This window comes from Lagopus leucura, unplaced genomic scaffold (genome assembly GCF_019238085.1).
Source record: "Lagopus leucura isolate 7727_CA_CO unplaced genomic scaffold, USGS_WTPT01 Super-Scaffold_100157, whole genome shotgun sequence".
NCBI classification, from domain to species: domain Eukaryota; kingdom Metazoa; phylum Chordata; class Aves; order Galliformes; family Phasianidae; genus Lagopus; species Lagopus leucura.
The window spans coordinates 19,198,359-19,213,469 of record NW_024962334.1 but is presented as its reverse complement, the minus strand read 5'-3'; the positions used below and the strand labels follow the sequence as shown (position 1 = coordinate 19,213,469).

At 37.0% G+C, this 15,111-nt stretch overlaps 1 protein-coding gene across 2 annotated transcripts in view; it reads right to left on the bottom strand.

Moving 5' to 3' along the window:
• Positions 1–15,111, bottom strand: part of SKAP2 (src kinase associated phosphoprotein 2) — a 109,984-nt gene that overhangs the window by 14,262 nt on the left and 80,611 nt on the right. For both annotated transcript variants that reach the window (XM_042888834.1, XM_042888835.1), the window contains one exon: positions 3,222–3,290. In XM_042888834.1, coding sequence (XP_042744768.1) covers positions 3,222–3,290 — 69 coding nt within the window. The remainder of the gene's footprint in view (positions 1–3,221; positions 3,291–15,111) is intronic.

Here is a 15,111-nt window from a genome sequence, read left to right as displayed (position 1 = left end):
ATCGTACCACATTTTGTTTGAACGCATCTGAAGAACTGCATGAAATAAAACCACAGGACTTCAGTGAAAAAATTTGTTTTTTATATGGAGATGAAATCATGTAGACCTTCATAAACACAGGAGTGCATGAAAGCAGCTGGTAAATTTAGCATCAAGAACATAAGCGCCAATTATAGTTCAAATTCAAAAAGTCTTGACTTGCTGGAATTACTCTGTCATAATTACATCCTATTCTTTTGCACTGTAAAATGGCTTGTGCTAACTGCTAAACAAAAGTCTGTAACATTGGAAGGCATGGTCACATAGGCTATAAATGTGAAAAATATATGAAAAAAAGAATTATTTTTTTTTAAATGCAGAGTAGAGCAAATGAGGCAGTTTGTTTTACCCACTCATGGCTTTTCATATTAGCAATTACAAGAAATGTTTGAGAAGGATTTTGGATAAGTTGTTTCTCAAGGAAATAGTTCTTTCATTCCAGGACAGTTATCTGAACAAACAACTATCCAACAGTTTCCAAAACTCTTCTACAAAGAATTCCTCAGAGTTTTCTTTTGCCATCTCTGTTTTCTGCCAGTAACAGCAAAAAGAACAACAGATATTTTTTGCCAGTGTAGTGATGAAAACAAAGAGTTTATTTGACAGATTAAGAGGCAACCACTGCTGGCCTTCCTAATGGTAGGCTCAGACTCCTTATTTGACTGAAAAATACTGGCATCTAACATTGCATGCTCGAAGAGAGAAAGGTGAGGAGTTACAGTACAAGTCTGAAAATTATCTCTCTCAAACATGGACTTTGGATGTTGCAAGCTGTTTCAAAATGCCAACAGATTGCTCAAGGGAGAACAAAACTGTATGAATATACTAACAGCCTCAATAGACATAAAAAGAACAAAACCTGGTACATATTTCAAGTTTTAAGTGTGCTGACCCACTGCAGCCTTAGCCAGTTCAACTGCAGCTGACCTTTCCCGATGCCCTCTCTCATGCCAATTTTGGCACTTGCCATTTCTGAGCACAGAGTTAGCAAAAAAAACTACACTGACCAAAACAAAATCTGGAATTACAGCCTAAGCATGGAAATGCACTACTGAAAACGTTAGACTAAAAACAGATGTGCCCGACTTTCACTTCCCTTTTACCAGTGATGGTGTCCAAATTAATAATCTATACTAAAATAGTAACCTTGAGTTACTCGGTCCACATCACCTACTTTCACCTTGCTTGTGAATGAAGGAACACATAGGTTTGCTTTGATTTCACTCTACCACCTATGTAGACCAAACTGTTCAGCATAACCTTCCTCATTTTCCTTCTTCATTTTCCTTTTATTCCCTTATTCTGTCCCTTAGCTACTTTGAAATCAAGGTACCTACCTTGAGACAACACAGACTAGAAATTACAAAAACCTTTTTCGCTCACCTGGCTGAGCTCACAGACATTTGCAGAAGATTTTCTGTGATATTCAGGTTTAATAAAGATAGGCAATAAATAAAGTGTAAGAATGTATGTGTTGTCAGTATGCAAAAATATAAAATACTCTTGAATATAGTTAGATATTTCAGTAATGCCAATCTTACTTATGTCAACTCCACCCTAAAAGTCCAACTGATTTCCAGTGCTACTAGTTTGAACTAAGTAAGACCAGAAAATTAATTTGACATCTGGGAAAATCTGTTCAAATATTCTGCAGGACATTGTGCAAACACTAACAAGACAGACAAGGCTCATTGAAACTTGTAAGAAATTAATGTGCTAAGATTTTTATTTCTTAAAAGTATCATCACTTAAAACTTCATGATGATCTATTAGTGAAAAAATGCTGCTGTCAAGTTTGTAATTGGATTGACCCCATGCTCTACTATGACAACGCACTTTTATAATTACAGTAACGTTTAAATGAGTATTAAATGCTAAAGCTGTAATGAGTCGTGTTGTCGTACATGTGTTTTTAGCAGAACACAATGTTAACAGCATCTGATGACTTGGCCTTTGCTTCCTTTCCAAGAAAAGCAACCCCAAACTCTTCACAGCAACCTGTTCCTGCTTTCCTGTATGGGTCAGGAAATCAGGCCTCTGTTTCCTTTCCACACGCTGAAACAGGAAGAGCACTGCAGACCTACTTCCTAAAGGAACTCTTTTTGTCCACCCTTTCCTTGACAGCCCTGAAAGAATGATGTGCATTTTGAACGATGGGGGAAGGTGAACTAGATTGCATGTCAATGCAGGTCACAGTTACAATGCAGCAGATCTCAAAAAGGTGCAAGGTCTGATAAGAAGCAAGTCTTCTCTATTTGCTGTGTCAAATCACCAATAGTTTATCTAAAGGTCTGTGCCCTTGAAGCACATATATATCTTGTTTTTAAGCATAACTGGAAATACATTTCTGTCAAGAAAAGTTGTCTGGCCATGAGACTTTACATGGTGTATGCAGTTATTTTTCCAGTCCCAGAGATAATTAGCACAAGGGCAGTTTGCCAAGCTAAAGCTGAGAGAATATCCTTCACAGCCTTCCTAGGCATTGGTGTCCTTTTCCAATTTTTATGCTGCTGTCACTGGACTCTGGCATTTCTTACCCAATTCATTTGCTTTCTGTGGTAATCATATGCAATGAAGATATGCATGGCCAACATTTAAACAGGCTGCAGATCAATTAGTGGTCTTAAGTTTATCTGATTTTTATCAAAGAAGACAGAGCTTTGGGTCGATTGTCAGAGCCTGTGTCAAGTTGACCTTTTCAGAGATGTCTACATTGCCAGTCCCTTGGGCAACTTGTTGTCCCCTGTTAGTCTCTGAATGGCAGAAGTCTGTTCTGCTCAAGCACAAAGTATACACAGATGTCTATATTACATTCTTATAGGTTTGACAGCAACTGCATGTTGTATCTATAAACTGTCCTTTAGCTGTGACACTTCCTCAATGATGATAAGCTAATTTATGCAACTAAATCTCCTTTGTGCAGAAATGAAAGCTAATTGAGTCATTACAAAGTAATTCAGGAAGGAATACCTTGTATAAATTGGCTTACTTTATAAATCCTTCTCAAGTGGTTTTCACGCATCCTAAGTGGTGCTAAGCAGTTTTGCTGCCATCAAACACCCAGGTGAAAAAAACAGCTTAGAAGAGCTATAAAAACATTTTAAAACAGCAGAGGAAGAGAAAAGAAAATAAAGATAGAAAGAAAGTACACACACAAAATAAAGAAGAAAGATTTTAATTACCTGATGCAGCGTCTACTTTCTCCTGGCTCCATTTCCTTGGCATTTCAGTCTTTGGAGGAGCATTTTCTTCTGCAAAACACAATTGCAAATGAAACTGAAGGGACACCTCAGCTGACAGGAATTACAGCCCACATTAGTCTGAAAGCCACACTCCACATTTCTAGATCATAAGCCCTGTTTATTATTTTGCATTTGTACAGCAGTTGGAGCGTTGTTATTTCCGTGGTTTCCCCCACCCACCCATCCAAATACTCCAAAAGTTTTCTTTCAAAATCTCAATTGTGAACACGCTCTCCTTCTCAATCCGCTCTGAATACAGTAATCCAGTTCTGCTGTTTTTATGTCATCCAAGAAAATTAGAATGAGAGTCCTATCCTGTTATATACATGTCTTGTCAGGATGAAGAGAAGGAAACTGAGGAGTGAAAAAGTATCCCAGCCCATATAAAGTAGTCAGTTCAATGCAGAAGTATGCAGACAAGGAAGAGGACATCTTCAGCACCATCAGACAGACACACACACACAAGCTAGGCACCCTCGTGATGGGAATGCAGGCACCACAAGATGCCATGCATTCAGTGCTCTGCCTACTGCAACTAACCATGGTTTTAAGCAAACCAGACTTCAAGTAACTTATTTCAAATTTAAGAGACAAGAAAAGAAGAACCCTGGCAGTGACCTATACTAAAGCGTGTTTCCTGGCTAGCAAGATTGGAACACTCTATGAAATTCCCATAGGCAATTTCTTAATGTACTCCATCCTTATCTTACACAGAAGGGGAATTCTTTCACCCCAACACCCTCACATGAGGAAATTCACACTCCATTCGTCACAGGGATGTAAGACCTGCACAACTCGCAGTCAACAATTGGTCAGTGAGGCAGAACCGGGAACAAACCATGAGTCCTTTTTAAGTTGTATTATTTCTTCATGGTCATAAGAAAGAAGAAACACATTCATCTTGGCCCTTATAATATACCAAAAGTTGTTGAACGAACGAAGAAATAATATACCAATAAATCCACTTCTCAAACAAGAATTGGACTTTTAATATGTTTGAATTACTAGATACAGCAACTCATCACATCTTATGTCTTAAAAAGAAGCATGAATACCAGTATATGTTTCAGCAAATTATTTTGATAGTTTATTAATAACAGACGCAGCACTCAACTTTAGAAATGCTCCTTATTGTGAAACTTTTAGTAATCCGACTTTCCACTTTGACAAAGAGTGAATTTTACATCAACAGTTCAAAGCACTGCTGGCACTGTAAAATTTAATCTACCCACAAGACTGTTTGTGTGAACATTAAAGCAGATGTTTAAAGCACAAGAGTAGACCTGTTGAAATAAGTATGCATAATTGTTTGCTAACTTACATACGCAGGTCTACAAGTATGACAGTTACTTCATGAGATTCAAAGAGCTTTGAACTTCTGCCCTGCTAAGCCACTGAGAGTTTTTTGCTGTCTGACTCTTTACTAGCTAAAAGTCTGGTTGCAATGAATATAAACTATTATTTGAGCCAAACAAGAAGAAAAAACAAAACCAACACGATAGAACAGGGAAAATCTAAAGCTGCAGTACAACACAAAACACTCCAAACTATTTACTGCATTTAAATGTATTCCCTCACTTGGCAGACCACTTGTGGCACATTTCCAAGTACACTCATTTGTTTGTTTTAAGCACTTAGAATTGGAGTACAAATGACACAAATACATCCCTATAAGCTGTCCAAAGCACTAGGAGGCACTGTCATTCTATGGCTTCCATACCACAATTACACCACCCACAGGAATTATTATCCCATTGCCAGTCACACTTTGTAGGATACTCCCTAATGTAAGAGGAGTCAAGAAGAGCTTTAAAATAAACCGGTACAGTATTTTTCTTCTCCACACCATTGCCACCAATACAGTAAGATAGTATTCTTCTCTATCTTCTCACTATGTCAAAATGAGAGCAATCAACACTAAACAAACTAAAACTTCCAGAGCTGGAGATCCAAAGAACAAACATCTGGCCCTTGAGATATAGATTACATTTCATTCTCAGAGACCCTAATGGCAAACAACCCCCAAAATTTTTGAACTGACAGTGAAACGAGGAATTCACTATATTTATTTATTTAGTTCCAGTTAGTCCCAGAAAGATGCTCAAAATAATTTCCTATTTGAATCTGAAGAAGGAACAGAAAAATAAATACCCAACCATAGATGATTCTATCATTCACACAATTTTAAAATAGAATAGTGAATACTGCACTAGCTGAGTTTTTGACATTAAGCCATTGATTTTTCTTCCAATTTCTTTTTCTTAAAGGGCAAAAAAAAATCAGTCTACTTGAGTAAAAAAATGGATTAGAACTTGGCTCAAGCAATGCATTCCTCCAATGGAATGTGGTATCCCCATAATAAATATGCATAAACTTAACAGTTTCCTCTACCATCATACCTCTTAAACATTTTCATATACCATACACTAATTTATAACATTATTAAATGGTATTCTACTGTTTTTTCATCTCTGAGACAGACATTCCCTTTGCATAGCATTAGTTTATACCTGGGATCATTCCAGCTTGTGGGTTAATATATCCTATTCAACACTTTAATAACAGTAAACAAAAACAGCTCAGCTATGCAGCAGTATCTTCCAAACCACACAGATGGTTATAAGGTTTTCATTGTGCGGTTTCCATAGCAATCATATTGCAAATCTGGAAACTTCTTGCAAATAAGCAGCTTGTATTTACATGCCTCTCGGCTGCAGCATGGAACTCTACAACATGTGAAGTTGTTATTCCAATCACATATTGTTATAAACATCACTGGAAGATGTTTTGATCGGTTAAGATAAAAACTACTGCAGTGAACTAATTTTTCATCTCTTTCATAATGATAAAAGCAATCATACGCTTGTAATGCACATTAATATGTCTTCATTTGAAATCTCACTGTGGTGTCAAAAGGTTATAAGCACATAAACAGGTCTTATAAGACAAGCTCCCACAAAAACGCTTGTTTTATTAAATAATCAATTTTAAAAATCACAGTGCCTTTACTATCGTATTCAGCAGGGTTGACAGACGTGCATGCAAATACAAAGGTGTGTACATGAAGAACTCTGCAGACATGGAACATCATGGCTCCATACTGCTTTGTGTAAGAAAAAAATAAAAGAATTTATTAACATGAAGAGTATTACCCTTCCACACTGCTTTTTCCTTACCAAACAGTGACTCTGTACAGAAGTAAACAAGAGCTTCCAAACATGGATAAATGCTTATTATGGGAAACAGCTGAGACCTTTTCTCTCTCTGATTTATTATTTCACGAATTGACCTAACCCCATAAAAGATAGATTATTTTCCTAATAAGGAACATAAATCAATCCAGCTATGTAAATCTGAAAAACAGCAAGAACTGGCTTCTTACAAACAAGATTATTGGCAAAAAAAGCATTTAAGTAATCCTGAAGAAGGAACAATAAACACAAAACTTAAGTACATGAAATCTTTTTTATAATTTGGCCAAACTGACATCTTCTACCAGCATTAGTAGTGAGAGCTAGAAACCACTTGGGGTCAAAGGAAAAACAGCTAACACCCTGTCCTGTGTAAGGGCAGCACACTGCCTCACTTGAGCAGTTCAGGGCACAGTGCTCCCCAGCCTCAGGAGCAAGGGGCCTCCACAGTACTCTCATCATATACACACCTGCATATGCCTGTACGCTTCAGCCAAATTCTTAGTGGGCATTAGCCTAGGCAGCTTGATATATTAGAGATCATCCACAGGTACAAGACCCTAGGCTTATTTGCTTTGGTGTGTATAGAAGCATGGACTTTCCTTTCTGACATCTTTTAGATTCCACATCCACTCACTCTGTAGCCCCTAAATACAAGTTGCAAAACTCTAGTTCTGGTAATCTCATGTATTGCCACAGATCTGGCCTTTCCTTATCTCCTCATGGATGTGACAGAATCATAGACTATCCTAAGTTGGAAGGTACCCACAAGAATCATGGAGTCCAACTCCTGGCTCCACACAGCACCACCCAAAATTCAAACCACATTTCTCAGAGCACTGCCCAAATGCTTTTTGAACTCCAGCAGATCAGTGCCACAACCACTGCCCTGGGCAGCCAGTTCCACATCCACCACTCCCTAGCAAAGAATCTTTTCCTAATGCCCAAACTAACCCTCCCCTGACCCAGCTCCATGACATTCCCAGGGTCTGGTAATTTTCTCTCACCAGAGAGAAAATTACTGGATGATTTACACACAACTTGTTGCCATTTTACCCTGCATCCCCAGTAACCTGCTTCACCCCTCGTGCACTCCATATACAAATGCAATAGCTTGCAAAAGGCTGCTGAAGGTGATACCAGCCACATTGTGAGACCTTAGCTGCAGCAAGTACAGGGAAAAACAGACACCTTATTAAAGCTTTGTCTGATTACAATGAGGCATTTAGTTCAGGGATGAAAATGCCTCCAGGAGGGTGACATAAGTGGGAAAAAAGTTGATGGCTATTTGGAGAAGAGATATTATGAGAGAAGAGAGACAATTCTTATTCCAATCCTACTTCTATGGGTCAGCTAGTTACTACCCACCGGCTCGTAGAGAGTAGCCCCAAACTGGACTGAAAGCTGATTTCAGTAACAAAACAGCAAAGACAGTGACACAAATGGGCCACAGACAAAGGCTAAGCACGGGGATTGTAGCGGTGACATCAAAGTATGAGCAGAAGCAGAATTTGCACCTGAGGAAATGGTCACCACTGGACTCAGAAATACAAAAGGATACAGCCAATACAGAACTGTACTGAAACAGAATACAGAAAGATATTGTTTTTAATATATTGATTATGTCATGAATAACATAAAAACATATTTTAAATAAAAATATGATGAGTACCAAGATGCTTTGTTTTCAATAAAGAACAAAACCAATGCCAATCCCCAGGCCCAATTCCTTCCATCCCATGATCCAAGACTGATGCCAGCATGGAGGCAAAAAGTTTCATTCAAATATACTAACAGCTAACTTGGACAGTGCTTCAATTGACTCTTTGTGCAAGTTATAATCTGTTCTTTGAAAATAGCTACTATCTAAATTCCAGAATTAGCAAGTTTGAGTATATGCACTGCTCTTTTTGTCCTATCAGCAGACAATGCACTGACCCCCCAGTAGCCTTAAATAAATGTCACTGACTGTACAAAGTGAAGGCTGAATCATGAAATAGTTTGGGATAGAATGGACCTTTGTAAAGTGTTTAATCTAACATTCTGCTCCAGGTCTGAAATTTAGATCAAGCCTCTAAGAAACGTTCGGCTTCTTTTGGTACTCCACTCTGATAACCCAAGCCATTCAGCAGTTAAATGTCTTATGTATAATACAGCATAAACTAATGACTTCATAGAACAGGATTAGCTCATGACTCCATTTTATCAAGGTCTTGCTAAGATTCCAGATGTAAGGTTTCCTAAACTTCTTGAGGAATCCCGCTTTTTTTTTTTTCAACTGCATTTCTTGTGTCTTGAAAAGGTGTTCTTTTACATCACCTTCTCTCCCAATTGTGTAAGCAATCTGAAAACTGCTAACTCAGCTAAAGGTGAAGCGCTGCCCCCTTTTGAGAAAACTTTGGAAGGCTAACTCACGGTCCTTAAAAGATTAGCAGACTTTGCAATAAATAAACTCAGGATCGATGCTAGTTTAAAAAAAAAAACAAAAAACTAACATCAACCAAACAACATCACCAACACCAACCTGGAATGTCACTTCTAGATTTTCTGCAAAAAATTTTCTTACTGGGACACCATCCGATGAACCTAAGCATATTTCATAGGTTGGTGTAATCAAAACCAAAAAGCTGGTACATTTTCTTCCTAACAAAAGCATTTTGGAGGCATAACATTTGCCAAATTAAAGAGTGAAATAAACAAAACAAAATAAAAAAACAATACTACTCGGGACAAACACAAAGCAACTTCAGGCTGCAATTCCCTAGTCTTCTGTACGTTCTTTGGATCAACTATTGCTACAAAGAATAATCAGTGTAGCAGTGAAGAGAGAGAAGAAATTTAGAGAATCTAGGAAAGAACACTGAAGTCTCTAAACACATTGGTGAAAAAGGCACTGCATTCTCCTATTTTATCATATACACGCTCATCAGTCCAAAACATAATATGACACCAAATTATAAAAACATTTCTATAAAAGCAGGAAGATGTTATGACTACTCACCACTTTATTGGCAAGAAAAAAAGAAAAAAAAAGGAGAAGGTTTTTCTAGCAGAAAGTATTTACTGTGAAGTTTTAGGGCAAAAAAAAATATAAAGATTAAGAGATCAAAAAACACATTTTGTTCCTTTGAAGAAAAACAGTTGTTCTCACACAAGAGGAAAAAAAAAATCTAGCATTATTGGCAAGGTCATCCAAGGTTGCTGTACAGTGCAGTGTTAAATGTTACTTTTGTCTTAACACAAGCAGTTGGATCTCCTTACTCTAGTATATGCCCTTTCACAAAGTTTTCATGAAACATGGGACCATGCCTTGCTTTGTTTATCTCCCCTACTTGTTGAGACCTGAATATGTCAGCACTTTGTCTTTCTCTGTCCCAGTCCTACTCCTTTCCTGCCTGTGCCCCATTCTGCAGCCACAACCAATTTGCATGAAGACTATGTCCCTCTGCAGAGCTCATACATTTGTTGTTCCACTGCCAAACACAAAGGTTGTTGGTTAGTAAGAGCTGTTGTTTCCAAGAGTTCACAAGGCCCTTCAGGCTTTAAGAACCAAATATCACGACGGCAGGAAAAGCATGCTCAGTCACCTGAATGACAGAACGGAATACACTCATTAGGACAGCTGAAAAATCCACAGAGGTACAGGCAATTCCTGGTTTTAATTATGAATATATTAAGATTTCATGAGCTCAGCTTCCTGCCTGGAGTGCCTGTTTGGAGCTCACTTTGCATATAAGCAACATTCACAGTCATATTCTGAGTGACAGCAGAATCAGCCCAGTCATTCTGTCCCTAGCAATACTCTTCAAAACAACAAATAATTCAAAATCTCAACTGGGAAAAAACCAACACATTTACATTCTCTACATTCTGTTTGTCTTCTTAGATATAGATGAGGAAGAAATAGCCATTAGTACATTTAGGGTTAAAGATAGAGAAAAAAAATTAGCTAGGCTGACAGGATTAGGAGGAATAGAAACACGTAAAGCCTCAGCTAGACCAACAGTAACCACAGGAGAAGAGCAGGTGGAAGAAGGCAGAAAAAGCAGGAGTATGTAGCAGACCATCTAGAATTCCTAATTCTAGAATACTAAAATTTATTTGATAAAATGATCGAATTATTATTAATAAAATTCAATACGAATATGCCGAAGTGCAATGTGCACTGCATAGAAATAAGGGATGAGTTTTGCGCTGACCTTTTTATTTTCTCATGAAGAAAGACCTGATAATAGTTATTCTTCTCAAGAGGAAAGATAAAGGTCATCGCAAGCAAGTTCAATTGTGGGTATATACACAATAATTATAATGAAGAAAGAAGAAATTACAGAGAGCCACTTCCAGAAAGTCATTAATATTTTTTTCCTGCATTTACACTCACCACTAATAAGCATTTAAAATTAATTATTTCAGGAATTAATTTTCAGAAATCGAGTCTCTTAGACTTCAAAAAAAAACAGAAAAAAAAAAATTGATGGGTCATCAAACAAGATTTCATAAGCAACTTCAGAATCCAGCTCTTCTTAAAGTCCTTAAGTTAGAGTAGGCACTTTTAAAATGTGACCTATGCTTTTTGACTGAGAGCCTAGATAACTTCCATGCCCAAGCAGAAGGATCTCTGAAGGTAAGGTTTTATGACAGCGTCTAACAGAAGTGCAATTCTGGCTCCACTTCTAAAAATGTTCCAAAAGCCTCAAACTTGGCCTGTAAAATCCAGGCAAGAGGTGTCTTATCTAAATCCATACTTAAACATTTAAAGAAGGAATAAAATATTTTAGGATATTTCTCTTAATAAGCCTCAACTTCTGATGTTTCTACACTCTCTTCACATTATTTAGCTAATTAACAAAAAAAATGCTCCCTCACCTGCCCTCCTCTCTAATTGCAAACAGTTGCAATTATTGGACAAAATAATGTTGTTGAAACTGATTCCACAGTTGTGTTGTAGGTTTGCAGGAATTTGCACCAGAAACTGCTTTCTTAAATACGTGTGCATGCACATAACTCTGTTCTTATATATAAGCATTGTAAAGATTTATGTGAATTCACTGTAACTAAATTGGTTTGTTCTCTTAACCCATAATAGCTCTTAGTTATGTAAATAGTTTAAGCATTCAACATGACATTTTATAAACTTTTATTAATAAAGGTTTTGCTAAAATAAACGTAGTAGCTATTAAAATGTTCATAGAAAACATAAACAGTTCCCTATATAAATACGTCTACCAATTGAGTATTTAATTAACTAATCCATACATTATAACTTTGTAGTATAGTGTTATTTGACAACCACGTACAGGAGTTACAGTTCTCAGGCCTGAATTTATCTGCTACAGAGAAAGAAGTCTTTAGATGTCAAGTAAAGTTTCCCATACTCATTGATCAGCAGCAAGATTTAAATTTAAAAGTCATTTCTGAAAATTACATACCCCTAATTGTGACAAATGTGACTTGACATAATATTTACATACACAGAATCATAAAGAAAGCATCTTATTTAAACCACATTATATCCTTTAATAATCTGCAGGGTTAAAGTATTCAAATTTATAGCCTGATTCCAGAAATGACTTTACTCCAAAAGGCACAGAAGACAAGGCATTTCAGCCTCGTTTGCTTTAGTGAGAGGAAACACAATACAGTTGTTGGCATGTTTCCACAAGAAAAGTCTGGCTCCCAGATGCTTCTCTAGTGACTCCTTTAAAATGTTCTACCAAGACATTTTTGTATTCTTTGTGTTGATCATTAAATGCACATTGGAAAAAAAAAAAAAAAAAAAAAAAAAAAAAAACCAACCAGCCTTCACCCTTTGGACACGTTCATGAGAAGTAACAAACCCCCACCACTGCCTCTTTTCACTGTTTGTGGCACATGCCATTAAATTCAGTTATGGTGACTATGTTAAATTTGTTCTCCAGCTTAAACAATGAAATACAGTAATGGTGAAGCGTGCTTGCTATGATTCACTAGTAAAGAAAAATCAGAATAAATCAGAAATGAGATGAAAACTATAGCTGCTACACAGACTGTTTACACATACAGTATTTGGGGGTAACAAGTCCACATTCATTTCTATACATGTTAATAAATGCAGTCTCATTCCCCTCCTCTCATCCACTAGGACCAGAGTGGGATCAGCAGCTTTGGATGTCTGATGTCACCAGCCCTACATGAGCCCTACTCTGAGAGACGAGGGAGGATGGCAGGGATCTGAAAACAGTTCATAAACAGGAGATGAAAACTGCGTCCAAGCAGCTTGCCACTTTACTGTGGGATCGGCATGCAGCTGGTTCTTAGAAAAACCAGGGCCTCTAGAGTCCCAGATTAGCTGAATTTTCTTGCAGCCAGCACTTGGATTCTGCAGGCCTCATGCCAATGACACGGCACAGTCCCAAGCTGTAGTGTACAAGCAGCCATTTGCTAAGCCTGAGCTAGGTGATTTAATCCAGAAACTGGTCTTAATGGTCCTCATGGAAATGATAAAATCATATCCATCTTGAAATGTTGTTTACTGAATTATCTGAAACCACTGCTCAATATTTACTAATAGAAACTTTACTCCTTCAGAAATAAATTTGAGACAAGGTATGAAAATACATTCAATTAATACATTTTGTCATAATTGAAAGGTAGATACTCTTGCTTTGCCCTGGAGACAATAGCTTTGTCTTGACAGTAAGATTCCTTCCTTTTATTTCCCAGCTTTACTTATGGTTGCATTCAGTTTTCAAGGACAGAATAATTGTTGCAGCCTGGCTACAAACCATAGGGAGAAGCACTTGATCTTTTTCCTTAAAGAAATCAAAAGTTCTCAAGCTCTTAAACTAGTTTTCATTAGATCATAAAGACTTTTTAGATGTAGGAGATTAAGATTTCCTAGGAAAAAGTAGACTGCAGGGCAAAAAAAAAAAAAAAAAACAGTACTGAAACAAAACATCCCCTGTGCCAACTGTGTTCCAGACTTATTTTCTTCCTATTTTGCTCTCTAGTTCAAATTTCACTGATTTACAACGAGCTCTCCCCAGTCTCTTCAGGCTTATTAAAACAACGTCCTTTCCTTCAGTGCTGAAGCTCACCTGTACATCTGCACCCTGCCACCTCTGAAGCTCCCCCCTCCCTACACTAGGGCATAGAAGACTATTGCTCTTTCCCTCCCCACCTAGTTGACACTGCTGACTGTGTTCCTTTCCCAGAAGCAGCCAACCTGCTCCTTTCAAAGACAAGGTACCAGAGAATAGCAGCCAAGAAATGCAGACAAACAGCCCTTTCTTATGTTGTTTTCCTCATCCATATGCAAGCTAAACATGACATCCATTACAAATGTAATACACTGGAACAAATAAGCAAAACAGGCATACTTGCACTACAGATAACAACATTCATGAAGCTCTAGTTAATTAGCAGTGTTTTCTTTGCCTAATTTCTCCATCTTGAGGAGAGTGGGTAGCAGATAAGTATACTGAGACAAATATATATATATATATATATATATGGAGGGATTTATGCTTTCCAAAAGCTTAAGAATTCAAATCAGAGAGTTGTATGTACAGTAACAGAATGATTAAGTCAGCCTTTAAAGCCCACCTTGCTGGGTCTTATTTTAGAACCAAGTTGTATAAATTATGGTTCTTTAATAGCTACCTTGTGGAAGCCAGAAAAGTTGAGAAGCACTAGCCTGAGGCACCGTATAACCTCTGGTTGCTCTTGTTTCTCAAAAGACTCTGCCTAATGGTTTTAATAGCCTGATACGCAGTCATTCATCACAAATTCAAAAACTAAAGGTTCCTTGATCTATCTATATAGCATTCATCACAGTTATATTCAAGCAGTCGAGCAAACTCAAATTTTCTATTTTCATAAATATACATAACACAACTGACATTTTACTTTGAACTTGCTAAACTACAGCAATTCCTCAAATTTATGGTTAATAAACTATCTCACATACCAAGGCATTTCTTCTGAAGGCTTTGTATTAGAATTATTTCACTGCTGCTTAATTAGATAAAACCAGTGCCACCAAAGAAAGAACTTCAGGTCCATAACCCATTGAAGACATGCATGCATAAACAAAGCTTTGCTCACGTTTAACATGAACTCAACTGTCAGAAACACAGTCCTCATCAAAAAAAGCTATGATACAAGTAAAATTACTTTGTGTGATTTTCTCTCCCCAGGATGACAAGCTATTCTGGGACAGAATTCTGCCTTTCAATAACAAACAACTTCTGTCACATACTGTTCACATCAGATTGGTTTTGCAGATCAATAGTGTCAAAAGTTATTTAGCACTGCCACACAGAAAACAATGTAAAAATGATTGATTGGTACTTGCAATAAAATAATCTTATTTCAATAAGTAAATTCCTTTCATTGAGATGCGTACTAATTAGTTTTTGAAAAGCTTCTTTAAATATAGAATTTCATGATTAAAAATACTTCCTTTTCAGATATTATTAAGTTATGCCTTCTAATTTTAAGCAAACAAGCTTCAAAATGCCAACAGACAATGAATATTTAACAATCCATTTCTAGATGTTTTTTGTGCTTTTTATTTTATTATTCTTGTTGTTTGATTTTTCTGTTTGCTTTTGTTTTGTTTTTTAATTCTGAAATACTGAAATAAAATTTAGCCTTTG